Source organism: Eleutherodactylus coqui, chromosome 12, assembly GCF_035609145.1.
Source record: "Eleutherodactylus coqui strain aEleCoq1 chromosome 12, aEleCoq1.hap1, whole genome shotgun sequence".
Taxonomy (NCBI): Eukaryota; Metazoa; Chordata; class Amphibia; order Anura; family Eleutherodactylidae; genus Eleutherodactylus; species Eleutherodactylus coqui.
The window spans coordinates 1,812,764-1,840,481 of record NC_089848.1 but is presented as its reverse complement, the minus strand read 5'-3'; the positions used below and the strand labels follow the sequence as shown (position 1 = coordinate 1,840,481).

At 47.0% G+C, this 27,718-nt stretch overlaps 1 protein-coding gene across 5 annotated transcripts in view; it reads right to left on the bottom strand.

Annotated features, from left to right (window-relative positions):
• Positions 1–27,718, bottom strand: part of DDC (dopa decarboxylase) — a 152,641-nt gene that overhangs the window by 31,501 nt on the left and 93,422 nt on the right. For all 5 annotated transcript variants that reach the window (XM_066585026.1, XM_066585025.1, XM_066585028.1 and 2 more), the window contains 3 exons: positions 22,930–23,024; positions 19,348–19,415; positions 11,056–11,132 (listed from right to left, as the gene is read on the bottom strand). In XM_066585026.1, coding sequence (XP_066441123.1) covers positions 11,056–11,132; positions 19,348–19,415; positions 22,930–23,024 — 240 coding nt within the window. The remainder of the gene's footprint in view (positions 1–11,055; positions 11,133–19,347; positions 19,416–22,929; positions 23,025–27,718) is intronic.

The following is a 27,718-nucleotide window of genomic DNA, read 5'->3' as shown; positions in this document are numbered from 1 at the left end:
TAAAACCCCTTTTTTTTGGAAATCTTTTTGTTTTCTAAATCTCTGCATTCAAAGTCCTATAACCTTTTTATTTCCCATGGACAGAGCTCTGTGGGGGCTTATTTTGTTTGTGAGACGAGCTGTAGTTTTTATTGGTACCATTCTGGGGTACATGCGGCTTTTTTGATCACTTTTATTGCATTTTTTGTGAGGCAAAATACAAAAAAGTTACATTTTGCCTCAGTTTTTGTGTTTTTTTATGCTTTTTGCCGTGCAAAATAAAAAGCATGTTTAACTTATTGTACACGTCGTTACGGACACGACGATACCAAATATGTGGGATTTTTTATTTTTTGCTATGTTAATATGAAAAAAAGCACGAAAAGTTTTTTTTTTTCCTTTTTTTTACATTTTTTTTTTTTTTGAACATTATTTTGATCTTTTTATTACATCATTTGTGTCCCTTCTGATCTTGCGCTATTAACAGGATGTAAGGGTATCTGTAGTTGTGGGAAGTACCCCGCTGCCATGATGTACCCTTACGTCCTGAGGAGGGAAGGGGTTAACTAGTTTGGCTATGCACACTTTACACAGTGGCCTGTTATACGTGGAAGGCGGTCTTTTTCCCCATTCCGCACATTTTTTTTGGCCTTGTCTTGGGAGGGACGTCAAATCAACATTCTTTTACCCAACGGGTTACTTATGACCCCTGATGTAGCAGCCGGTTCGGGGGTGTCCAGTGCTGGAGTGTTCATTCTCGCCCAGTACTGCAGCCACCCAGGGACAATAAGCCGCAGCAGGGGGTGTTAGTTTAGTATCCAGCTAGACTTCTCAGATTCCTTCTTTTTTTCTTTTTTAAATTTGTTGCCTGTTGCGCTCTGGCCACGCCCCCCCCCCCCCCCCGCATCACGCGCTGACGTCAGCAGGCTGGTCACATGACAACGACGCTCTGCCCCTGAGCACCGAGCTTAAGGAAGCCAGAAAGCGCCGTGCCGATACCAGTATGCAGGAGCCCACGCCCTGAACAGAGGAGGAAGCAGTGGCCCCCACTTTGCACCCCCGATGGGCCGCTGTGGGAGGCATCTGGCCTGGGGGAACCACCTGATGCGGCGTCCCAGGAGCCGATCCTCAGGAAGAGAGGACAGGCTAACGCCCTATGCCCTCCGATCCGTTGTAAGCTTTCTCTTTCGTTCTTCCTTCTGCTGGCGTTCTCCACCAGCACCTCTCTGGGATCAGGCCTCCTGGCAGGACAGGAAGAACACCGAGGAAGGTGGCAGAGGGGAAAGCTTTAAACCTGTTGGTGTATTCCTGTCCCATCAGGAAGAGGCGCTCTCAGCTGGTGCCGTCGTGGAGACGACTTGGGGAAAAAAGACTTTTCCACATACACAAGGCTTTAAATATTGAAAAGAACAAAGAACCCCACACAGAATTGGTCCCGGAGTATCCGGGACAACCGGTACTATAAAATATTACATTATTAACCCCATAAGGACGCGGCCTATTTTGGGCTTAAGGACGCAACGATTTTTGGCGGATTTTCATCTTCATTTTTCAAAAAGCATAACTTTTTTATTTTTCCATCGATGCTGCCGTATAAGGGCTTGTTTTCTGCATGGCGAACTGTAGTTTTTTATTATGCCATTTTGGGGTGCATAGACTATATTGTAAAACTTTTATTATATTTTTATGATAACAGGAAGAGAAAACGCATCAATTCTGCCATAGATTTCTGGTGGGGTTTTTTACAGCGTTAATCATGCAGCATAAATGACACAATACATTTTTTCTGCGGGTCAGTACGATTATAACGATACCAAAATTCTTTTTTTTTTAGGTTTTTCCACTTTTTTGCAATAAAAACCCTTTTTTGGAATTTTTTTTTGGAATTTTTTTTAATATATCGCTGCACTCAAAGTCCTGTAACTTTTTAATTTTTTTATGTACAGAGCTCTGCGAGGGCTTATTTTTTGCGAGACGAGCTGTAGTTTTTATTGGTACCATTTTGGGGAATATACGGCTTTTTTGATCACTTTTATTGCATTTTTTGGGAGGCAAAATGCAAAAAATTTGCATTTTGCCTCTGTTTTTTTAGCGTTTTTTAATGCTTTTTGCCGTAAAAAATAAAAAGCATGTTCAGCTTATTGTACACATCGTTACAGACGCGTCAATACCAAATATGTGGGGTTTTAATTTTTTTTACCTTCTTTATGCGAATATTAGAAAAAGCACAAAAAAAGGGGTTTTACATTTTTCTTTTCTTTTTTTCACACAACTTGTGTCCCTCTGAGGGACTTACAACACCGTACTCATGATCGCTGTGATAAGGCATGGCAGGGCTACTGCCCTGCCATGCCTTATCGCTTATACAGCGATCATGGGCATTGGCACTACAGGACGTCAGTGTCTGGCGTCCTGTTGCCATGGTGACAGGCTGGGCTCTCGCGATGACATCGCGAGAGCTGGCTGGAGACCCAGAGGGAGTGCGCTCCCTCTGTGAGCTCTTTCCTTGCTGCGATCTACTTAGATCGCGGCAGGGAAGGGGTTAACAGCGGGGGAAGCAACTCCAATCCCCCCCCCCCCCCCTGCAGCGGGAGGTCGGCTATGACTGAGAGCCAGCTCCCGTTGCGGAATAGCGAGAGATCAGTCATGATCTTGTGCTATCTCTATGACGTAAGGGTACGTCATTTTGTGGGAAGTACCACCCTGCCATGATGTACCCTTACGTCATGGGGCGCGAAGGGGTTAAGGACGGAAAATTCCATTAACTTTTTTTTTTAATATCTCCAAAATAGCGGTTTTCTGATCACCTCACTTCCCTTAACAGGAATAAAATGTATTAAGATATTTGTATAAACCTCAAAATGGTAGCAATGAAGGGTACAAGTCATCCCACGGAAACTGGCTGTATGCAGCTTTGTCAGTGAGAAGTACAAACACTCCGGCCTCGAATGCTTTGCCACAGAGAAAGTAAGAGAAGCTGGAAAAAAAAAGGTGTTTATGTTGCGCAAAAGTGGTAAATCCTCTATATTTGGTGTTGTCATAATTGTAATGAGCCGTAGAATAAAAGGCAACATAATATCTATACCACACTGTGAATGCCAGAAAATACATGGCAAAACGAGGCGATGAAAGAGCTTTTGTCCCATCGCCCCAAAGAGGACAATAAGAAACGGTAAATCAGTATATTATAGGACCCGAAAGTAGTTCCTATAAAAACTAGGACTCGTCCTGCAGAATACAAGAAGTCCCAGAGTTACGGTGACGAGAAATAGCAAGGCTATGCCTGCTGTCAGACAACAGGGGATACAACTTACAGAGTCCTAAGGCTAAAAGGAGTTCGGCCACTAAGGGACTCCGTTCTGGTCAAACATATTTACTTGAGACACTTCAGAATCTTCAATAAGAAACCTTTTCAGAAGGGTCTTTTCAGTTGCAGCGTGACTGCCGGGTGTTCAGCACAGGGTCCGGCCCAGGAGGATGCTGGGAGACGTCTACAAGAACCTTGGGGAGTTTATTTATAACTTCTTGGGTCGAAGGTTTCTTCTGTCCCGTGAAGCAGATAATGGTCTGTTTGTTCTCCTGAAGCATCTGACTACTTGATTAGACTCGTCTATTTATACCAAGCTTCCTTTACTTGGCTGCCTTGGAGGAAGAACAATGTGTTTGTAGGACCAGAATGATGATGTGCAGATCCTGAACCCACGGATCTGTTAGATTTAAATTGACATGTGCGTCCATCTAACGAACATATGACCGCTGCAGGACTTGTGGAAACAGCAAAAGTAGGAAAGTCCAACGTTCACAGTCCTTTAGATCTAATGTGGGTTTTACAAAAAAAAATGTTCAAAAGCTGCACCAAACCTGCGGTCCAATATGCCTTAAACAGTGTGGGACACTATGACAAAGCGGAGGCAAGAGAGGGCGATGGCTACATTGTACCAAGACTATTTCATGCCAGCCAAAATGGAAGTAGTGGCAGTGATTTGCATCCAACGCATTACCCAGCGTGTCCGTGGGACGCATGGCCACTTATTACTTTTCAGACTGAATGATCAAAACCTGGAGTACAGATTAGTGAATGCGAGTGCATCTGCCCTTTGTACAGCGGTCGCTCTACTCTACTGTTCTGTCATGGGCAGGAGCAGCCTCCAGCAGTGGTCCTCACCGGGGGTCTCGGAGCCACAAGTGGAAGTTACATGCAGGACTTTTCTGGGGTTCTTACTACAAATGTTCCTTGTGGAGCAGCGGCATCATTTAAAATGTTCTTTAGACATCCTTCCCATGTAGAATTAGGCAACGACTGGGAAACACTAAGTGACAACTGAGCTGTAAGTAACTGAACACAAAGTAAAGCCCTGGGGTATTCTAGCTGTTAGATGTGATTTCAGGTTTTCACCAATCCACTGCATTGGCGCAAACTGATAGATTGGTGGCGGTCGGCCTCAGGGATCCCCACTGATCCCAAAAACAGAGGACTTCTGTCTAGCCTATTTTGCAATGTTGGGTTGCTTCTCCTCGTTTGCCTAACATAGCAGTGAATGGACCGCTGGTCGGCCATGTGCAGCCATGGCTCCATTTATTCCAATGGGGCAGATAAATAGATGCAACGCTCGGCTATTTTCATCTGACACATTGAAATGAATGGAGCGGCATCACAAATGTCCTGCTGACCAGACAGAGGTAGCCAAGTACCATGCGCTCGGCTGTTTCCGTCAGTGCCATTGAAATGAAAGGAGCATGCTGCAACTCCATTGATTTCAATGGGCCTGATGAAAATGGAGAATATAGAAATCAGCTGTCTGCACCACTGCAATGAATGGAGCTACGGCTGTACATGGGCGACCAGCAGGCCATTTACTACAATGGTAGGGAAATAGGGAGAAACAATCTGGCATTGTGTGATAGGAAGGGGGGGGGGGGGGTTCACAGATCACCTATTCTCGGGATCGCGGGGGTCCCAGCAATCTGTCACTTGTTGATGCAGGCTATAATATCTATATATCGCTGAAAGGAAGGGCTGACTGACAGACTTCGTACAAAAGTGAAGTTTGGCACGACCATTCTTTAGGTCGTAAATAGGAAAAGTGAAGGGGTCACAACGTCAATATTCAATTCAAAGCGTGAAAAAAATCTGTGAAACATGAGAGAAAAATCATAAAACCTAGGGGAATGATTTATATACTGAGGGGACTCTACCTCCCCTCTATGTGTATATACAGAGGAGAATCTACCTCACCTCTATGTGTATATACTGAGGAGAATCTACCTCACCTCTATGTGTATATACAGAGGGGAATCTACCTCATCTGTATGTGTATATATAGAGGAGAATCTACCTCACCTCTATGTGTGTATACTGAGAAAAACCTACCTCACCTCTATGTGTATATACTGAGGAGAATCTACCTCACCTCTATGTGTATATACTGAGGAGAATCTACCTCCCCTCTATGTGTATATACTGAGGAGAATCTACCTCACCTCTATGTGTATATACTGAGGAGAATCTACCTCCCCTCTATGTGTATATACTGAGGAGAATCTACCTCATCTGTATGTGTATATATAGAGGAGAATCTACCTCATCCCTATGTGTATATACTGAGAAAAACCTACCTCACCTCTATGTGTGTATACTGAGAAAAACCTACCTCACCTCTATGTGTATATACTGAAGAGAATCTACCTCACCTCTATGTGTGTATATACTGAGGAGAATCTACCACCCCTCTATGTGTATATACTGAGGAGAATCTCCCTCCCCTCTATGTGTATATACTGAGGAGAATCTACCTCCCCTCTATGTGTATATACTGAGGGGAATCTACCTCATCTGTATGTGTATATATAGAGCAGAATCTACCTCACCTCTGTGTGTATATACTGAGGGGAATCTACCTCCCCTCTATGTGTATATACAGAGGAGAATCTACCTCCCCTCTATGTGTGTATACTGAGGAGAATCTACCTCACCTCTGTGTGCATATACTGAGGAGAATCTACCTCACCTCTCTGTGTATATACTGAGGAGAATCTACCTCACCTCTATGTGTATATACTGAGGAGAATCTACCTCACCTCTATGTGTATATACTGAGAAGAATCTACCTCACCTCTATGTGTATATACTGCGGAGAATCTACCTCACCTCTATGTGTATATACTGAGGAGAATCTACCTCCCCTCTGTGTGTATATACTGAGGAGAATTTACCTCCCCTCTATGTGTATATACTGAGGAGAATCTACCTCCCCTCTATGTGTATATACTGAGGAGAATCTACCACACCTCTTTGTGTATATACTGAGGAGAATCTACCTCACCTCTATGTGTATATACTGAGGGGAATCTACCTCCCCTATATGTGTATATACTGCGGAGAATCTACCTCCCCTATATGTGTATATACTGCGGAGAATCTACCTCCCCTCTATGTGTATATACTGAGGAAAATCTACCTCACCTCTATGTGTATATACTGAGGAAAATCTACCTCCCCTATATGTGTATATACTGCGGAGAATCTACCTCACCTCTGTGTATATACTGAGGAGAATCTACCTCCCCTATATGTGTATATACTGCGGAGAATCTACCTCACCTCTATGTGTATATACTGAGGAGAATTTACCTCACCTCTATGCGTATATACTGAGGAGAATTTACCTCACCTCTATGCGTATATACTGAGGAGAATCTCCCTCACCTCTATGCGTATATACTGAGGAGAATCTCCCTCCCCTCTATGTGTATATACTGAGGAAAATCTACCTCCCCTATATGTGTATATACTGCGGAGAATCTACCTCACCTCTCTGTGTATATACTGAAGAGAATCTACCTCACCTCTTTGTATATACTGTGGAGAATCTACCTCACATCTATGTGTATATACTGAGGAAAATCTACCTCCCCTATATGTGTATATACTGCGGAGAATCTACCTCACCTCTCTGTGTATATACTGAAGAGAATCTACCTCACCTCTGTGTATATACTGTGGAGAATCTACCTCACATCTATGTGTATATACTGAGGAGAATCTACCTCCCCTCTATGTGTATATACAGAGGGGAATCTACCTCATCTCTATGTGTATATATAGAGGAGAATCTACCTCACCTCTGTGTGTATATACTGAGGGGGAATCTACCTCCCCTCTATGTGTATATACTGAGGAGAATATACCTCACCTCTATGTGTATATACTGAGGAGAATCTACCTCCCCTCTATGTGTGTATACTGAGGAGAATCTACCTCCCCTCTATGTGTATATACTGAGGAGAATCTACCTCACCTCTATGTGTATATACTGAGGAGAATCTACCTCACCTCTATGTGTATATACTGAGGAGAATCTACCTCACCTCTATGTGTATATACTGAGGAGAATCTACCTCACCTCTATGTGTATATACTGAGGAGAATCTATCTCCCCTCTATGTGTATATACTGAGGAGAATCTACCTCACCTCTATGTGTATATACTGAGGAGAATGTACCTCACATCTATGCGTATATACTGAGGAGAATCTCCCTCACCTCTGTGTGTATATACTGAGGAGAATCTACCTCACCTCTATGTGTATATACTGAGGGGAATCTACCTCCCCTCTATGTGTATATACTGAGGAGAATCTACCTCACCTCTATGTATATATCCTGAGGAGAATCTACCTCACCTCTATGTGTATATACTGAGGAGAATCTACCTCCCCTTTGTGTGTATATACTGAGGAGGATCTACCTCACCCCTATGTATATATCCTGGGGAGAATCTACCTCACCTCTATGTATATATCCTGAGGAGAATCTACCTCACCTCTATGTATATATCCTGAGGAGAATCTACCTCACCTCTATGTGTATATATTGAGAAGACACTACCTTACCTCTGTGTATATACTGAGGAGAATCCACCTCACCTCCATGTGTATATACTGAGGAGAATCTACCTCACCTCTATATGTATATACTGAGGAGAATCTACCTCACCCCTATGTATATATCCTGAGGAGAATCTACCTCACCCCTATGTATATATCCTGAGGAGAATCTACCTCACCTCTATGTGTATATACTGAGGAGAATCTACCTCCCCTCTGTGTGTATATACTGAGGAGGATCTACCTCACCCCTATGTATATATCCTGAGGAGAATCTACCTCACCTCTATGTATATATCCTGAGGAGAATCTACCTCACCTCTATGTGTGTATATACTGAGGAGAGTATAACTTTCTCTCCAGGATGAGAAAAAGATCCCCATAGCAGGGAGAAAGAGATCAGAGCTAGAGGGGGATTAACCCATACCCCTGCTCTCTCTTTCACTGATTTGAATCAATCCCTCAAAGCCTGGTCTCTCTCTCTCCCTGCTATAGGGATCCCTGAGGGATATCCCCATATTGTAGAGAGGGGGCGGGCTAGAGAGACGATGGCTAGCGGGCTTCTCTCAGGGATTCCCCCTTAATAAGTTGAGGGGGGGGGGCTAGGGGGCATATCTCTCTAGCCCTGCCCCTACTCTTGGGGAAGCCCTCTAACTCCAACCCTCCCCCCAGGCTATAGGGAAATCCCTTGGGGAAACCCCATGCTGGGGGGAGGTGGAAGAACTCCCTGCTGCTTGCAATGAGACATTTAAAAGTTGCTGTCCAGAAGCACATTTTAAACGTCCCGCTGAAAACTCCTGTTCGTTCCCTGCGGGGTTTAAGGGAACCCTCGAGGAGATGAACGGAATCCTTGGGGCTTCCCCTCATCCCCGCGGGGAGTAACAGGAGTTTACAGTAGGACATTTAGGATGTGCTTCTGGGTGTAGCGGCACCGCTGCTGTTTGGCAGAAATCCTCCTAATGACTTGTAATCCTCCTTTTGGACTATCGGACACAGTTAAACTCCAGGTCCGATAGGAGTCTATGGAAACTCCTGCGCAGCGCACCAAAGCTAGGTCAGGTCCCATCTGTTCACGCAGCACGGACCTCAGATGCGGCATTGTAGCCACGCATGTCCTGTCTTTGGGAGGTGCAAGTTTTTTTGTGCGTCTAAAATCCCTTCATCTGAACGTTTCCATAGGAATCCATCGGTTCTATTAGGCACAATTTTTTCATGTGCCAATAATGCGTGAAAACGAAGCCCATGTGAATGAGGCCTTAAGACCCGTTTAGACACACAGATTATCGCTCAAAACATGGCTTTTGAGTTATCGTTTTACATAAACTGCTAATTGGTACTAATGCCTATTAGTACCAATTAGCAGCGTGTGAGCCGCCGGGAGCTGAATTTATTCAGAGGACCGCACGCTGTTCTCTGAATTCTTTTTTTTTCTACAGCCGGGGCTGACAGCTGATACAATGTAATCAGCTGTTCTCAGCAGTGCCCGAGCAGAACACAGCATGCGGTCCTGCTTATCAGCTGTTCTGCTGAACGACTGTTTTCAAACGAAACTGAATACAGTCGTTTGGCATAAAACTGAAAGATTGCCACATTAAAGGGGTTGTCTCGTGGCAGCAAGTGGGTCTATACACTTCTGTATGGCCATATTAATGCACTTTGTAATATACATCGTGCATTAAATATGAGCCATACAGAAGTTATTCACTTACCTGCTCCGTTGCTAGCGTCCTCGTCTCCATGGATCCGTCTAATTCTGATGTCCTCTTGCTTTTTTAGACGCGCTTGCGCTGTGCGGTCTTCTCCCCTTCTCCTAGGTCCAGGCACGAGCGCCGTTCTGGCTCCGCCCCTTCTACGCGTCATCGCGTAGCTCCGCCCCATCACGTGTGCCGATTCCAGCCAATCAGGAGGCTGGAATCGGCAATGGACCGCACAGAGCCCACGGTGCACCATGGGAAAGGACCCGCGGTGCATCATGGGTGAAGATCCCGGCGGCCATCTTGGTGAAGGAAGAAGAAAGAAGAAGGAATATGTCGCTGAGCGGGGATTCGGGTAAGTAATATGTATTTTTTTTTTAACACATCCCTTGCGGTTGTCCTGCGCTGAACGGGGGGCCTATAGAAAAAAAAAAAAAACGTTTCGGCGCGAGACAACCCCTTTAAGACACAACGATTGTGTTTAAATGGGCCTTTAGGCTAAGAAGGGGCTGTAACCTCCAGTCTGGGGGTAAATTTGAATAAAAAGGGGCGTTGCCTTTAAGTGTAAAAAGTGAGGGGAGTGGGAGGGTGGCACATTCGGGATATCGGTACTCTAACACTCCTGTATATGTATACATATTTTATTCCTCGGTTACTCTGAAGGAACCATGACTTGATAACATTTTCCGTGCAAACAACATGTAAACATCTTGGGCAAAGCCGGGTGTATCAGCAAGTATATATATATCATCATGTAACTCTAAGGCTGGTGGAGAGGAAGAAAGGGAATTCCTTCATCCCCACCGGGAGTTCCCTCATCACTGAACACTTACAGCAGTGGCAGGGGATTCCTTCATCCCGCGGGAAGTCCCCTCATCTCGGAACACGGACAGAAGTAGCAGGAGATTTCTTCATCCCTGCGGGGAGTCCCCTTATCACTGAGCACTGTGGCAGCAGTGGCAGGGGATTCCTTCATCCCCACGGGGAGTCCCCTCATCTTGGAACACTGACAGAAGCAGCAGGGGATTTCTTCACCCCCGCGGGGAGTCCCCTCATCACTGAGCACTGTGACAGCAGTGACAGGGGATTCCTTCATCCCTGTGCGAAGTCCCCTCATCACTGAACACTGCAAGCAGCGGCAGGGTATTCGGTGATGATGGGACTCCCCACAGGAATAAAGGAATCCCCTGCCACAGCTGTCACAGCAGTGGCAGAGGATCGTAGATCTTCTCCCATTTTTTTCAATGGGGCCAGCTCTGCTGCTGCCGCCCCATTGAAAAAAATGGGATGAAGGGATTCCCTGCAGTGATGCAAGGTTGTTTTCACATGAAAATGCCTCGCATCCAGGGGTTCCACATGCATTGCGAGGGTGATATTGGGCTGTGAATTATGGCTCGATACTGCTCTCATCAGTGTGCAGGAGCCCCAACAGTTTTAATTGGGACGACCAGAGCAGCAAGTACTCGTCAGTCATTATCCATCCATAGAGTCTCACCTGATGCTTGCTGGTCATATTGAAGGTAGACAGGATCGAGTTTGAAGGCACCGATTAAGTCCGATCTCTTTTTGACCCTGTTGTACATATTGAGAGGAGTTAATAGAGGATCGTTACAATGTATCAACACGTTCATTGCTGCAGGAATACAATGAAATAAGAGTTTATCAACATCACATTTTAACCTCCATCCTTGAAAGTCATCTTGATTTTTGTTTTCCTAATTAGGTTTACAGTTTTACTCTCTTAAGTGGGCAGAGTCTCCTCCTTATGGCTTTACATCTCCTGCAGAGAGGACATAACATGAGGGGTTAGACTGCGGTAAGACTTTTCTACTTATTGCAGTGGTTTTCTTTAAAAAAAAAAAGGGTTCTCTTTTTCAAGCAGCCTCCCAACATTACCTTCACTTGGCCTTTACGTTAAAGGGAACCCTTAGAGATGAATGGGAGAGCGTGCTCACTGAGCCGGCTGAAGAGAGTCACACTGCAACTTCGTGGGGGGACAACTCTGGAACAGGGCACCCAGTGAGTATCAAACACCGCTCCCCAAACTCTCCATTCCCTCCCCTTTGAGCCCCATAATGTAGTTTATGGGGCTTAAAGGTGCTGATAGGTTCCCTTTAAGGGGCCTTAGCTTGGGCCCTGAAAACATTAATCAAGCATGTCTTTTTTCAATATGGTTGAGAAGTGTCTTCTGATATTAACGAAGCCTTACTAGAATGGAGACCCAGTGGAGTTACTTTGTCTTACAATAAAAGGGATTCTTTCAGCATTTTTGTCCATTGATAACTGCTGACAAATGTACATGGGGCGGGGAACAGGTCGGCATCCTACCTGTAGAAGAGCTGTCAGTAGCATTATCAGACCCTGGAAGCTTCTTTTACTGTGGCTTTACACGGGACAATCAGCATTCAGAAAGCCACCAGTTTAACATTTTTATGATGGTCAGCTGGTGCCACTCTCCTGCAAGGTGCCGCCCGAGGCACTGGACCTTCAGGGATAAATAGAGCCCTGGCAACAGGTCTTGGATAAAAGAGAGCCAGCAAGGGGCGCAAGTCATTAAAAAGTTGTTTCCATCTCAGCTTTTTATGGCCAAGATGGAAAAAAACCTAGTCCTCTATTTCCTAACATCAGTTGGAGACAGCTGAGCGCTTCAGCGCAGTGCTGTTATTGTAGTGATGGAGAACTATTGAGGTTAGCACAGCGCATTATACTGTTTCTGTAACCCCCTGAGATAAGGAAATGGTGTAGTGCGCTGTGCTATTCTGTTTCCATAGCTTCCATTCAATTCAATAGTAGTTAAAAGAAACAGCGCTGTTTTCTGTGTAGTTACTGGCCGGCTGGCCGGTAACTAGAGCAGTGCTTTCCCATCTCCGCTATGAAAAGCCAGGGTGGGAATACCTAATTAAATGTGGGGATGGGGTTTTCAAGCCCATGTAGTTGGCTCAATAATAGAAAGAAATGAAAAAAAAAATCACAACGACATTTAGCCTTTTCTCTGCAGAGAAGGTCATTTCTACCCATAAAACCTGACGCCTCTTGGAAGAAACCGGTGCAAAGCGAAAATCCTCAAAGGTAATAATGAAATCTTTCCAGTAGTTTCCCCACATAATCACACATGGCTTACTGCCGCAGCCCAGGTCGTACATGACAGTTTATGGATTTATGGGTTTTATAAAAATAAACAACTTTCTTTTGAGCCCTGATAGACGTACGGCCAATCTGGAATGTTGTGTCGTCGGATACCGCAGGGTTTGAGATTTGTGGACATTGGAGTTTCACCGTACTCTAGAGGTAAAGAACAGCGTGTGCGAGTCAGGAACTTCCCAGCCAACGAAGCGCTTACTTGTCACACGGACCATAAGGACAGTATTTTACAGGTTGTGTAATAGTAACGGTTCTGTGTACATTTGGCCCTTTTCATGTGTCACAGGTTCCTATAAGACTAAAGACACTGATCAGAGAGTTGGGATTTTGCTGTTTGAACAGTCCGTGTGCATCAGGTATTGTTGCCGGGAGTCAATAAGCTCTTCCGTCACAGACTAGTATAATGCATGGGTTGCTGTCTTCGGGGAGCAGGCGCCTGTTTGCTCTGCGCAGTATGAATAGCCGGCTGCACAATGCCTTCAATATTTATATAAAGAGATCTTTTTGTCTGGCCTCATACTGAATTGAATAGCACTGGCCTGAAGCCGGCCGAGACACGATGAGAATTAGTGACTGTAATTAATTATAATCATTGGGGTAAACACAGAAGGTGATGAGTCATCAGAAAGGGATGCAGAAATTTAAAGGGCGTTCAGAATTTTGTAGATTTAAAGAAAAATTTTTTATTGTCAATGTCACAATCTATGTTTTAGAAAAAAATCCTAATATCTCAGTCCTCAGACTGACAACTAAGCCCAATAGTAGTGTGACACATCCTGTCCTGTAGAGGGAACTTTTCAGCAGTCATCTCATTAACATCCCAGGTAAGATTACAATGAAAGGTGACCTCTATACACAGATAACACAGGATCCCCATTTATAATAGGTGATGTCACAGCTCACCTCCTCCTCCTCCGAGCATTGACCTCTGCACAGGTCACAGCACTCAACACTCTCCCATAGAAGAGAATCTGTCCCCTCCTGCCCATTGTGTCTATGGCCCATGAGGCTGCTGTAAAGTATCTCTTTAAATTCTGTAAACTGTACCTCAGCCAAGATGACAGCCCCCATTGTCACATACAAAAGGTAGATACCTACCCAATAATCGGGTTTTCAGGAGTCTCCACGACGGCACCGCCTGAGATATTCTCCTCCTGATAGGACAGGAACACAGAGGTTTAAAAGCTTCCCCCCTCTGCCACCTTCCTCAGTGATTTATAACAAACTGCCAGGGGTAGGAGCTTAACTAAAATTATTACCTATACTGGTATATTCTAATGAAAATTAAATTATATTGACTTGGGGGGGGGGGGGGGGGATGTATGGGTGCTGTCCTGGAGACTCCTGAAAACCCCATCATCAAGTAGGTATTAATCTACCTTCTCCCAATCGTCTCGACAACAAACCTACAATCTGAGACCTACAAACTAAATTTTGTGGGACTACGGCTGAGGGGACCTTGCGGCCGAAGGCCAGATCCTCATCTTTTAATATCCATGCTGCAAGGTGGAAGCCCGCCATATTCGGATGTCTTAGGGGACCTTGTGTCAAAAGGTCCGTCTGAGTGGGCAGGAGGACTGGGTCTTGTAGGCTTAGGTTCTTTAGAAGCCCGAACCAGCTCTTTCTTGGCCAGAATGGAGCTACTGGAATAAGATGACACCTTTCGGAGCAGAAGTTCTGGAGCATCTTTGGGATTAATTAGGGGAAATGCGTAACCCAATCATTCGCCCCAATCCTGAGCCAACGCATCCACTGCCACTGGGTGATCCCCCAGACTAAGGGAGAAGAATTTCTCTACCTTGTGATTTTCTTTTGATGTGAATAGGTCCAGCTGCGGAATTCCCCACTTGTTAAGAGTTTGAAGGCCTCCTCTGAAAGGGACCCCTCTCCCAGATCTATGCGCCTCTGACTCAGATAGTCTGCTTTCTGGTTTAAGGTTCCCTTTAAGTGGGCTGCTGATATTGATAGGATTCCTTTTTCTGCCAAGGAAAAAATTTTTTGGGAGAGGCCTTGCAAGGATGGAGACTTTGTTCCCCCCTGATGCTGGATGTGGGCAACTGCTGTGATGTTGTCCATCAGAATCTTCAGATGTTGATTGCGCATTGAATATACCAAATTCTCTGTAATTTGAGGACTGATTTATGATTTGAAGGGGCCAGGCTCCCTGAAGAAGCAAGTCCCCGATGTGAGCACCCCAGCCTTGTGCACTCACATCTGTCATGATGCATACAGCTTGGTTTTGAAGCCAAAGAACTCCGCTCGGTAGGTTCGGGGGTCGACAGCTACCAGCGCAGGAATACCCTCACCGAGTTCTCTACGTACATTCTTTTTTCGAGTGAGTACTGCCTTGTCTCAGGTCTCAAGAATTGCGCTCCGTAGAATCCTGGTGTGCTCTTGCACCCATGGCATCCCCCGGGATGCATGAAGTTAGCTTCCCCAATAATGACACGTCTTCCCGGATCAAGCAGGTTTTGTTTTTCTAGAAATGCACTGACCTGGAGTTGCAGCCCCCGTATCTTTGACTCGGGGGGGGGGGGATGAGCATTGCCTCTTTGAATCGAGCATGATATTTGGAAACATTTTCCTCTGACTGGCGACTGTGTCCGACGTTTCCCAGTTTATTATCCATTCCAAGTATTGGAGAAGGTGAATAGTCGTCGGCAGATGTTCCATTAGGAGCTCTCTGGTTTCTGCTACGACCAGGATATTGTCTAAGTAAGGCACTATCAGAAATGATTTCTGCCTCAGGTATGCCGCTAGTTCTGCCATGATCTTTGTAAAAATGCAGGGGGCCGACGAGATCCCCAAGGGGAGACGGGTGAATTGAAAATGCCTCGTTCTTCCATGCAGAGTGCGAACCCGAGGAATTTCTGCGAGTCCATATGAATCGGCACATGAAAACATGCATCTCTTAAGCCCATGGACGCCATGAAGGCTCCTTTTCTTATTAATCTCACTGCCAAGCTCACTGACTCCATCTTGAATCTTTGATACTTTATATAGATGTTTAAAGGTTTTAAATCTATGATCATACGGGACTTTCCGCATCGCTTCTTTATCAAAAAAAGCCTTGAATCATGGGCCGTCGATTTTTCTGTTTGAGGGACTGGGGTTACTGCTTTCAGTCACAGCAAGTCCGAACCCCCTGCTGCAGGAGATGTAGCTGTTGACCTGAGCCCCCTGTAGTTAGGAATTGTTGCTGGGGTCCAGATAAGAGTTCTATTTGATAACCCTGGTGTAAGATTTCGGGAATCCAGGTGCTTTCACAGAATGAGCCCCATCTGTCCTCAAAAGCCTCTAATCTAGTCCTGACAGGGATGTCGTTATGGTTTTGGCTTCGGGAAATCCCTTTAGCGAGGGTTAAAGAGGAATCCCCTGCTTTTGCCCCCTTTTGGATAGTTCCACTGACCCGTCTTGCCCTTACAGGGCTCTGAATGCTATGTGGGGGCCCGAAAAAAAAGGTCTTCCTTTGTTGTTTTTCCTCTGAAACCCTTTTTTCCTATCTGCTGCTTTTTCTATCATCTTGTCCAAGTCTGGGCCAAATAAAAATTGCCCATGAAAGGGGAGAGAACAGAGTTTGCTTTTGGGTGACATATCGCCTGACCAAGATTTCAGCCATAGCACCCTTCTGATGGAATTGGATAATGCTGCAGCGCGCCGACAGCTTGACCGTTTCAGCTGACCCATCTGCCCAGATGTTTGTAGCCATCTTCAAGATCGGGAGGTAGTTCAGAATCTGCTCCCTCGGGGTCTTATTAGATATGTGAAGCTCTAATTGCTCCAGCCACGCAGGTGGCAGCTACACTGGGCTTGAGTAGACTAGCTTCTCCTTTTACTAGGTCTTTTTCAAGAGACCTTCTGCTTTCCTATCCACCCTGAGCTTCGCCCACCCAGAGCTTCGCCCACCCAGAGGTTCCTTCACAGAAAGAAATTTAAAATAAAACTGATGGTATTTGGCTATTCTGTAACTGCTGGGAGCCGATCTGAACCAGAGAGCGCATTAATGTGATACTCGAAGTGAGGTGCGGCCGATGTGTAAGGATGTACGGGGGACTAACTTTTATTTTTTTAATGTTTTTTGCAAAACAAACAAACAAAAAAAACTAAGAACATCCACAGAAAAACATCAGCGCACTACTGCATTTACAGCGGCACCAAGGCTGTGACTTGGCCTTCTTCACACAACCGTATGAGTTTAGATCTTCGCTCGTATGCACCGTATAAATCGCATGAAGGAAGAATTGCTGTGATCAAGTCCAGATCTTAATTAGCGTATTTTGAGGCATTCACATTGGGTTGCTGCTGCGTATCGGCAAAAAATATATAAATACGCTGTGGCATTGAGATCCATCGATCGGCAGAAATCCTGGGAATGACAGCGAATGCTTACATACGGCCAGCTGTCTTCTTTTCTCCATGTTGGACGCAGCTAAACTCTCTCCCCCTCCCCTTTTTCCCCCACTTCCATAGAAGTCTATGGGAGCTTATTGTGTATTTCAGCAAAAGATAGGGCAAGACCTTCTTTTGATGCGGCGTATAAAATCGGGCACCCAAAAATCATTCATCTGAATGGATACACGGGAACCCGTTACTTCGGATGGTCGGGATTATTAACCCTGCTAAATACGGGCATCTATATGGTTGTGTGAATAATAAACTGGGAATGTAAAGACTCGTTTATCACAAGCGAAGGTGAAAAGAGGTGCAAATAAAGGGCGCGTATAAACTATACGGATGCTGCCAGCAGATGCAAAAGACATTTATACAGTTCGACAATTCCATATGCACAAAAGGCGAGCGCCTCGTAATCACAGGCACAGTTTTCAAAATCTACAATTTCGTTGGTGCAAAGCAGCTCATTATTCATCATTCATTCATTCATTCATTCATTAACCCCTTGAGTGGCACGCCCGGAAATTTTCCGGGACGAGCTCCTCTGCCCATAGTGACATAGCCCGGAAGATTTCCGGGCTATGTATCACTATGGGAGCTGCAGAGCACTATGCCACAAGCTGTGACAGTGTGCTCTGCCTGCACAGACCCACACAGAGCAGTGCAAGGGCTTTGAAAAACCAGCAGAAGATATTGCCGACATGTCGGCAATGTCCTGCTTTGTTTACAGGTTGCCATAGAGACCATCGGCTTGTCAGAAGCAAGCCGATGGTCTCTGTGGCAGGGAGAGCTGGTTGTTAGCTGTCAGAGGACAGCTATGTACCAGCTCTTACAGCAGAGATCAGAGAAAACCTCCGATCTCTGCTGTGTTAACCCTTTACATGCTGCAGTCTATGTGACTGCAGCATGTAAAGGGCTGTCACTGCAGCATGTAAAGGGCTGTCACCATCAGACCCCCGGAATGTGATCAGGGGGTCCTGATGGGCCCCTGTGGAAGTCCCCTAAAGGGCCAAAAAAAAAAAAAAAAGTTTAAAAAAAAAATTAAAAAAAAGTTAAAAAATTATTTAAAAAAAAATTATAAAAACACTTAGTCTCCCTTTACTTTGTAAAAAATCAATAATACAATCACACATGTGGTATCCTTGTGCGTCGTAATGACCCAGAGAAGGAAGTTAATGGATTATTTAACCCCTTAATGACATGGCCCTTTTTTTTCTTTTTTCCCCATTTCTTTTTTTCCTCCCTCCTGTTTAAAAAATCACAACTTGTCCCGCAAAAAACAAGCCCTCATATGGCCATGTCAATGGAAAAATGAAAAAGTTATCGCTCTTGAGACGCAACTGCAAAATTAGTTGAAATTCAATGATTAGACCATTTTAAAAAACCTGCCCTGGTGGGCACGACAGGGTGGTAGGAAACCCGCCACTCAAGGGGTTAATTCGTGTCTCTGACTTCACTAATCTTAAAAATCGAATGTTTTATAAGTAGACTGCAGTAAGTAGAGCGTCTGCTACTGCTCATCAGAGACCGCTGCGGTCTGTTGTTAGTGACTGCAGCGCCTCCGTTAGGCACTCAAGCCGGCATTTAGCTGCCAGTTTTAACCCATGAATGGCAGTTAAGCTATTGGCACTGCTTGCAGTATGTCCTCGGCGGCCATAATGGCTGTTAAGTTATTTGCCCAGTGTGCTAGCAGCTTCGGATTTTTCTATTTCCTCCTATCTCTTGGCAGTGTTTGCTGTCCCCTATGTATAGTCCCCTGAGGAGCCTGCTGTCTACTATACTGGTGACATTGGACTTTTATTAGGTGACCCCTATCCCCGTAGGGACATCTTAGGGTCTCCTATATACTGACTTTTATTCGGCGTTGCTCTTGCAGTCCAGTAACCCCGCTTTGTGATATTCTGTGTATTACCTAGTAGTAAGGGACAGGCTTGGCTCCCCTCGCACCTCATCGGTTTTATATACCAGCAGGGGCCATCAGCTGTCCGCAGCCGCCCTGGTCATGTATGCGTCGGTGAGGCCGCTTCTTGATTCTCTTTTTGGCTCAGTCATGTTTTTGTTGCTTTTATGTTTATTGGGCTATTTCGCCCTTTTGCAGTTTTCGGCCTCACTTGGCTGGCTACATTCCGCTACCCTTTGGACACACGATTTACCCAACTGCAGTAGTACCCTTATTTTATGTATCCTAATGACACTTCTGCTGTTACATTATAACTTCCCCCCATTCCGCCTTGCCATCTTTATTAGAACTTACCAAAATGCCGAACAGTCAAAGTTGACCAGAAGCCACTTATGAGGATTGAAGTTGAAAGAATCTGCAAACTGAATGTACAGAAACGTGAACATTTGTTATTCTGGTTAAAGAAGCGCAGAAGTTTGTAGCATTCTGTATATTAACTGAAGGTATTGACAGCAACACGATGAAGTGACAGCCGGCTTCACTGACCGGATAACCGACAGCTAGAATGTCACAATGAGGATTACAAAGGAGCAGACCAAGCGGGGAGCACGATGGAAGCTGGGGAGGACTGGGGGGTTACTGGACTCAGGATCTCCTGCGCCTTCATTTCCTCCAGCAACCAATATACTTAATTAAAGTGAGAACCCATCAGGAAATTGAAGCTGGCTCGTGTGTTCAGATTACATTGTGCTCCGCCCGCACGGTTATCTCTGTCCGACCGTCCGCTCCCATCATTGTTATATGTGTTTGTACTGTGACAACCGCTCTGCTTATCATATAAACCGAAGCCACAGGATATTAACGTCTCAGTCTAGCAAACACAAACTAGATGGAATCCACATGAATCGCTATGGAGGTTGGAGTCTTCAGCGCAGCCTGCTGCAGCACAGGCCAAACCAACATGGTCGAAGAGGGCAGCGCCGTCAACGGTCCCATATCAGAGGCAGCTTTGTTTAAGGATATGTTCACACAGCCAATTCTAAAGAGCGCATCAAAAGCCTCTGCCTTGGTTTTTGGCGCGGATCTGCCGGTGGCTTTAGCCCTGTCAAGAGGCAAAATCCATGTGCAGAGTTCTGACGAACGGACAGGGCCGCATCCATGTGCGGATCCGCGCCAAAAACCACGGCAGGAAATGCAGTTTTTGAATTGATTTTCAGACACAGAATTCACTGTGGAATATTCAGTGGTGATTTTGCCATGTGATCACAGACTGACGGGGGCGCTCCTGCGCTGCTCAGGGGCGACTCTGCATGTTGGCCGCCTCCGCAGTTAGCTTTTGCCTTTAATAATTTGCTTCATTTTTGCAGCTTTTTGATTTTTGCAGCAGCAGAAGGTGTCGTTTCTTTAACAGGATAAGTTCCCGTTTCTCCACAACATTTTGGGGCAAAATTCTATGAGGGTTTTATTTTATTAATTCAAAGGAACAAGTAAAAGCTTTCCTTCACATTGTTCATGGCTGACCTAATATTATGCGCATATTGTACTCCTATATACGGTATGTGGGGTCATATTACTCTGTGTTTGTGCAATATTTACAATACACTGCAATACTTAGAAGTATCAGTATATTGTGCCTGTGTATAGACATAGCCAACCCTTTGCTCCCGCTTGTAAAGTGCCACAATCAGACTTTATTAGGTTGAACTGCTGGGATACGAATGCTTCCACAATTACCTTGCAGTAAGAGTACAAAGTCCTCAAGTACCCGAGGGGTTAAAGGGGATGTCCAAAAGTTATATAGAATCTGCCTGTACAATACATATCAAAACAGCCAAACCTAATACATCTCGAGTCCCCCAGCACTCCAGGGCCAATGCTCTGAGGTCCCCAGCAGGTCTCTGTTCACATGGCAGTTTTGATGATGCGCCATTTAGTCACATGACCACTGCAGTCGATCATTTGCTATAGCAGTGATGCCAGTAAGTGTGGCACATGGCAGTGAACACAAGGCCATCAATGCCATCCTTAGCTCAGTAGCACATAAATAGATGAGAGTTCCAGGGTTACGCAAGATTTAATGAAGTAACGGCTGTTAAAGCTGCGGACCCCCACATGTTGTCAGAGGACAGTCATTATCACAATGTGGCGCGTTCAGACGGTCGTTCAGGATGGTCAGATGCTACTGTGTCATCTGGCATCCCTCACTCGTTACAATGTATCTCATCGCCTGTCACTCCATTTATAAATCCACTAAAACTTGTTTATATAGAATAAAACAAATAAGCCGACTGGAAAGGTTTGCTAAAAGAAAACGATCATTAGCAATCCTGCCCGCTGGTAGAAGTCATTGCTGTGTGCCCCCACTGGCTGCCTGGTGATGTGAGCGCCATGACACGGAGCACCGATGAAAGCTGGCCCTGTAATCGGGGAAGAGAGGACTGCAGAGAGGACTGAAGAGAGGACTGAAGAGAGGACTGAAGAGAGGACTGCAGAGAGGACTGCAGAGAGGACTGCAGAGAGGACTGCAGAGAGGACTGCAGAGAGGACTGAAGAGAGGACTGCAGATGCTCAGCTAATGGCTTCCTATAACGGTCCCCATTTAAGGATTGTGGTAGGATGACCAATGGTCCCCGACCATGCCAGGGAAATGCTCTGCAGACCATGACATCACCAACGGCCTATTGAGCCCCAACGGTGAACGCACGGGTATAGCTTTGTGCTGTTTACACCAGATGTGGACCCAGCTATTAATGTAGTTCATCAGGAAGCGGCACTTGTCTCCCAGATAACTTCTGATAGGTGTTCAAGAACCATTGATGTCTTTTCTAGGCCCATACGAGGCGTTGTTGGCGATGATGAGAGATCAGGGGCATCCTTGTTAGTCTTCAGCTATTAAACCCCAGTCATCACATGGTCATTGCTGAAATCTGTCTAACGTCCCCCCTGTTGTATTGCTGGGTCACTTGGTCCACAGCGACATGTTACCAAGATGCCCAACATACCACCCGATGGTCGCCTCTATGGTCAGCCACACGTGGCCAGCCGCTGTGATCTGCTCTCTGATGTCTGCCCATGGCTCTTGCTGCACTCCTGATACAGTGGATTGAGAACAGCCAAAAAATGCAACGGTTTCAGAAATACTGGCAGACACCTCCGGGCACCAACTCACTCAACTCACCCCCTTCACCCATGACCACCAAATGTTGCCTTGTCTGAGGACAGTGCATTATGTGAAAGCCGATCAGGATGCGCCCGTCGTGTGGGACCACATCGCTAATTGTAAGGCGCCACTCCGCCAGATATAGTAGAGACACTTATTATAAGTATATATGCTGTGTGCCCGTCACATGACCTGGAGGAAGTCTATCCCCTGAAGATAAACAATGAAAGTTTCTATTGACTGACTGCAAGCAGAGATCTATGAGGAACCGGTACAGAAGCAATATCACTAAGTGAATTGTACAGCTTGTGTATGTAATTAGAGGGGCATTGGGGTTTCAGCAAATTAATAACAGTTTTTTTATAGTGACGTTATACACTCTACCTAGTAATATAGTTTCTATACCGATTCCTCACAACTTGCAAGATCTCTGCTTGCAGTCATTCAATGGAAACTTTCATTATTTTCATGGCATTCCTCCTGGTCATGTGATGGGTGCACGGCTCAGAAGAGGAGGGAGCTCTGGTAACTACAATGTAACTAGAACGGGCCCCGTACCGAGGGCCCATCACATGGCCAAGACGGATTTTTATTCACAGAGGCTAAACAATAAAGGCAAAGTAAAATGAATGACAGCAAGCAGAGATCTTACAAGCCAAGAGAAGCTGATAATTTATATTGGAAACGTTTTCCTAGAGGAGCACACGCCAACATTTACTGAAATACCCCAATAAATTGTACCAAACACGTAGTCATTTGTATTACCCTGGACTCACCTCCACACCTTTCATCAGATATCGGAATTCTGGACAAATAAAGGCGCTTCCTGCGTATGCGGCATCAACGTGCAGCCATATATTCTCCGCATTACCTGCAGGTGACAACCAGTGATGTATAATCACATATATAGAACTGCCGAAGCCGAGGACCAGGGGACATAGGCAGAGGGCAGGCATGAAGGGGTTAACGGGGAGGGAAGGGTTAATGGGTAAGATTTTGCTAGAAAGAAGGGGGGGTCAAAGAGGAGAGCTAGGAGGGGGTAGGGAGGAGTCAGTTAGGGTGGGGTCGACTCACTTGCAGGGAGACAGCGAAGAGGCCGCCCGAAGAAGGGGGGGGAGCATTTGTCATGGCAGCTTGGGGGGGGGGGAGGGGTCCCTTGGAGCCAGTTAAAGGGGTAATAGGGGGTGGGTAAGCAGGGGCTGGATAGCTTCCTTCCCCTCTTTGAAGTGCTTTATTTTAGGGCTGTCGCCTCTGGGTCTCACTGAGTTGGTAGGTGTGGTTAGCCAAGTTATGGCTAGCCGGCCTGGGGGTCCGGATGAGGCGACCTGGGGCGAGGTGATGAGTGATGGGCCCCCGAGTCTGTCGACTGGTGGTTGGGGCAATGGTAGGAAAATAGTGTAGCCCGAGTCGGAATTGCGACCGGTGACAGGTACAAGTATTTTCCGGCGGTTATTGGTGAGGCGGCAGTTAGTTTTATGGTTAGGGCTCCAGGGATCTCTCCCAGGGTTAGTTCAGAGGGGGTGGGAATGGTTATTATATGTTAATTTATGTTTGTAAATAAACATGGCTGCTGTAGCCATAATTAATCCAAGTTATAAAGTCTGTGTTTATTTGGGGGGAATGGGGAAAGGGGGGGGAATGGGGAAAGGGGGGGGGGGGTCAGGTCACAGGAGCAACGACTCCGTGATACCCTGGTCATGTATCTGTCCTACGGGGTAAATAGAACACTTGGCTAACACAGCAAGCAGCATGCATGTAGTCCTGTATGTGGCCCCCTGTACACGGGTGGAACTTCTGCGATAGGAGCTCTGCAGAATTTCCGCCCGTGCCCGCTGCCATAGGACTGCATTAGATAATACGACCCCATGCAGACGGCCGCGATTTGACCACGTGAAAACACAAGCGGAAAACACACGCAGTAAACAAATCGCGGCGTGTCCTATGTCTGTACGAGCCTCGCAAAGGGCCACACAGAAACGTCACTACTGACGCACCGGCTCTGCTCTGCGCATGGGTGGCTGTGCGCCAGCCGACACAGAGCGGGACGCCGGCAGGAGGTGAGCACCAGGTCACTGCAGGAGCACAGCTTGCATCCTGCTGCAAGACTTCTCACAGCGGGATCCGACCCGGCCGCCTGCAGGAGGTCTATCACTGCCGACCCGGCCGCCTGCAGGAGGTCTATCACTGCAAGGATTGAGGCAAGGGGACATCAACTAACATTGGCGCAGACGTGGGGACGATTAAGTGCAGGATCCCTTGATGCTAGCATAGCCCGCTATTCCTAAAGCTTACAATACTTGGGCTGCATCCGCACGGCTACAGAACGCATGTATGTGAGGCTGATGAAGTCCAACCGCTTCCTTCACATGAGATGGTTTGGAGCCCGAAGGAACCCGCTGGACACCATCAGATCACATACATGCGTTTTGCAGCGATTATTCCGTATCCCACGCGGATGCAGCCTAAGGCTAATTTCACAGGGACAATCGCAATATCGGGCCAAATGTTACTCAGGAACGTGCGATGTCCCCGCGGAGGGGAGAAGTTTTTGTATCAAAACCCTTCACCTCACTTCAGGGAAGTAGTGATTCTCCGGCGTGGCGGGGGTTTCCCATTACTCATATACATGTTTGTGCGTCTCGCAATGCCCAAATCTCGCACAATTTTCTCAGCCGTGTGAAAGCGGCCTTAAGCCCTTCCATTCCTGTGGCCACAACATAAGTGGAGTGGGTTTAGTGAGCGCTGCGTAACTTCTGCCCGCAGTCACCTTGTTGTGTCTTATCCCATGTGTGTCGGCGCCACCACCCACAGCCTAATATGAAGGCGGTCGGATGCAGCAGCGCTGAGCAGCGCTTCCCTCCAGCTATCACCCCTCGCCTGCTGCTTCTGGTCGGGGTGGAGATTGAGGGCAACAAATAGTTAATTACATCCGATTAAAATCCTTTTCATAGGTTAATGTGGAGTGTGAAGAGTTACGTTATTACCGTACATGGAGGTCTTAAGAAGACCAGCGGCGCCTCGAAGGCTGTAAGAGCGCGACGAGAAGTTGTGTGATCTACAAGGTTAGGTTCAAAGAAACCCAGCTTGCATCCCAGGTCACGTCGGAGCCGCGAGCGAGAAGACCTGAGGGGCGGGCGCTATGTGGGCGTTGGAGGCAAAGCTTTAACTCGCAATTTAATAAAATATGACATTTACTTCCATTTTCAAGATGTGTAAATATTCCTGTCCAGGCGCTACACCAACACCGCTGCCCGCTGCCAGTCACTGCCATGTGAAAGGTAAAGCCCCCTGGTGCAAGCACATAGGCATGACTAGGGTGACCTCACATTGGGATGTTTTCTCAGCAGACTGTTTTTGCGGGGGGGGGGGGGGGGGGGGGGGTTGGGGTTGCCATTGCCTACCCCAGTCGTCTTTTGCCCCCCAGCAAGCTTTTACCAACCTCATAAAGATGGCAGGCTGAGTCAACCTCGAGCTGGCTACTTGAACCACACGGGGGTTGAAACTGAGCAAGAGCTTAGGACTGCCTTAACACACTGCACCACACGGGGCACTGCGCTGGCTGCCTTTACACAAAGCTCTCCACAACACTGTGCCCCCCTACATTGCATCCCTCATCTCAATCCACCACCCAGCCTGTGCCCTTCGCTAACAAAATCCGATTAATTGCCCCTTTAACCTAAACCCTCATTTCCACCTCCAAGACTTCTCCAGAGCAGCACCATTCGTCCTGGAACGCACTACCCAAAACTATCCAGGCAATCCCCGATGCACAAAACTTCAGGCGTGCTCTAGGAACGCCCCTCTTCAGGGAGGCATACCACATCCCCTAAACTAAACCCCTCTGTACTCTGACTGAGAACATGTCCTAAATACTGCAATCCCTGCTAGCCACCATCAACCGCGCCTGCAGTCATACCGATTCAGCCACTATATGGCCTGACCATTGTCTATGTGTATAGCATCCCTGGCTCTCTCCGCCCCGCCATACCGTACACATCTCCAACCCACCCCCCCGTACCGGGCCCATCTCCACACCCCCCCCCCCCCCCCCCCGTACCGGGCCCATCTCCACCCCCCCCCCCATACCAGGCCCATCTCCACCCCCCCCCCGTACCGTGCCCATCTCCACCCCCCCTCATACCGTGCCCATCTCCACCCCGCCATACCGTGCACATCTCCACCCCCCCATACCGTGCCCATCTCCACCCCGCCATACCGGGCACATCCCCACCCCGCCATACCGTGCACATCTCCACCCTGCCATACTGTGCCCATCTCCACTTCGCCATACTGTGCACATTTCCACCCCCCCATACCGTGCACATCTCCACCCCACCATACCGTGCACATCTCCACCCTTCCATACCGCGCACATCTCCACCCCGCCATACCGGGCCCATCTCCACCTTGCCATACTGTGCCCATCTCCAGCCCTTTACCTTCTGTATCCCCCCATTACTTGTAGTATGTAAGCTCGTTGGAGCCCCGCACCCCCACTGTTTCCATCAGCTGATTACTACATGGGACTGGGGTTTGTATCTGTTGTCCCTGACTTGTAAGTGCTGCGGTATATAAATAACGATTATGTATGTATTATAGCATTTGTAACCACACAACAATCTGCACACAGCGGGGATTTTCTTTTTACAGCCATTTTTTACTTCAGCGCCCCAAAATTAGTTACAAATAAACAAAACCAGGCTGGATCTCACTCCGGTTGTGAGGAAAAAACGTATGTTTAAAATAGTTGACTAGTATAATCAAACGGTCCTGGAGCCCCGGGGGGAGGATGATTTAGGGGTCTGGCCTGGGATAACTAAGCCTATAAGGGTAAGAGCGCGTGCGGCGGCCTGCAGAGCGGAGGACACCATGTCCAGCCCTCACAACATCGTCGTCTTGTCTCCCCATGTCTCCCCTTGTCTCGCCTCAGGAGATTTTACCTCAAGAACTGACTTGGTTGAGGTCTGGTTGGCGCAGCGAGCCTCCGTACAAATCTAAGGTGGCCTCGAATTCTCGCAACGCACAGAACTTGCGCAAGACGCGTCCGTGTAACTGTCTCCTCAGCACAACCAGTTCCGCAGGTCTTGACGTCACACCGGCCTCATTTATCAACCACAATAATTAAAAGGATGTAATAAAGGTTGGACAAGACAGACAGCAGGACCGCCGTCCATCGGGCGCGGACGGCCACCTTGGATCTGTGAGGTTCGCTGCAGCAATGAACCCCTCAGTTCTTTCTCTTGGCCTCCTTCACAAACACTCGGAGTGCGGGTTCCATTGTACCTTAGATCCTGGCTCTGTGGCTGAGATGCTCCCGGCCCTCAGACATATCACAGAGGGAGTAGACACCGGCGGGGATCAGAGGGGAAGGGGACCGGGACCGGCGGTGCAGCAGCCTGTCAGCCGACGGGCCACCGCCACCAGGGGAGTCCCACATTGTCTGACAACATTCCCAGGCGCTGCCCGGTTTTCTAATTGCATCATTACAAGGACGGTAGCCGACCATAGCCCCTGGGTTATGTGTGTGACCGGCCCATCTACAGAATAGGCTTCTAGAGAAGGCAG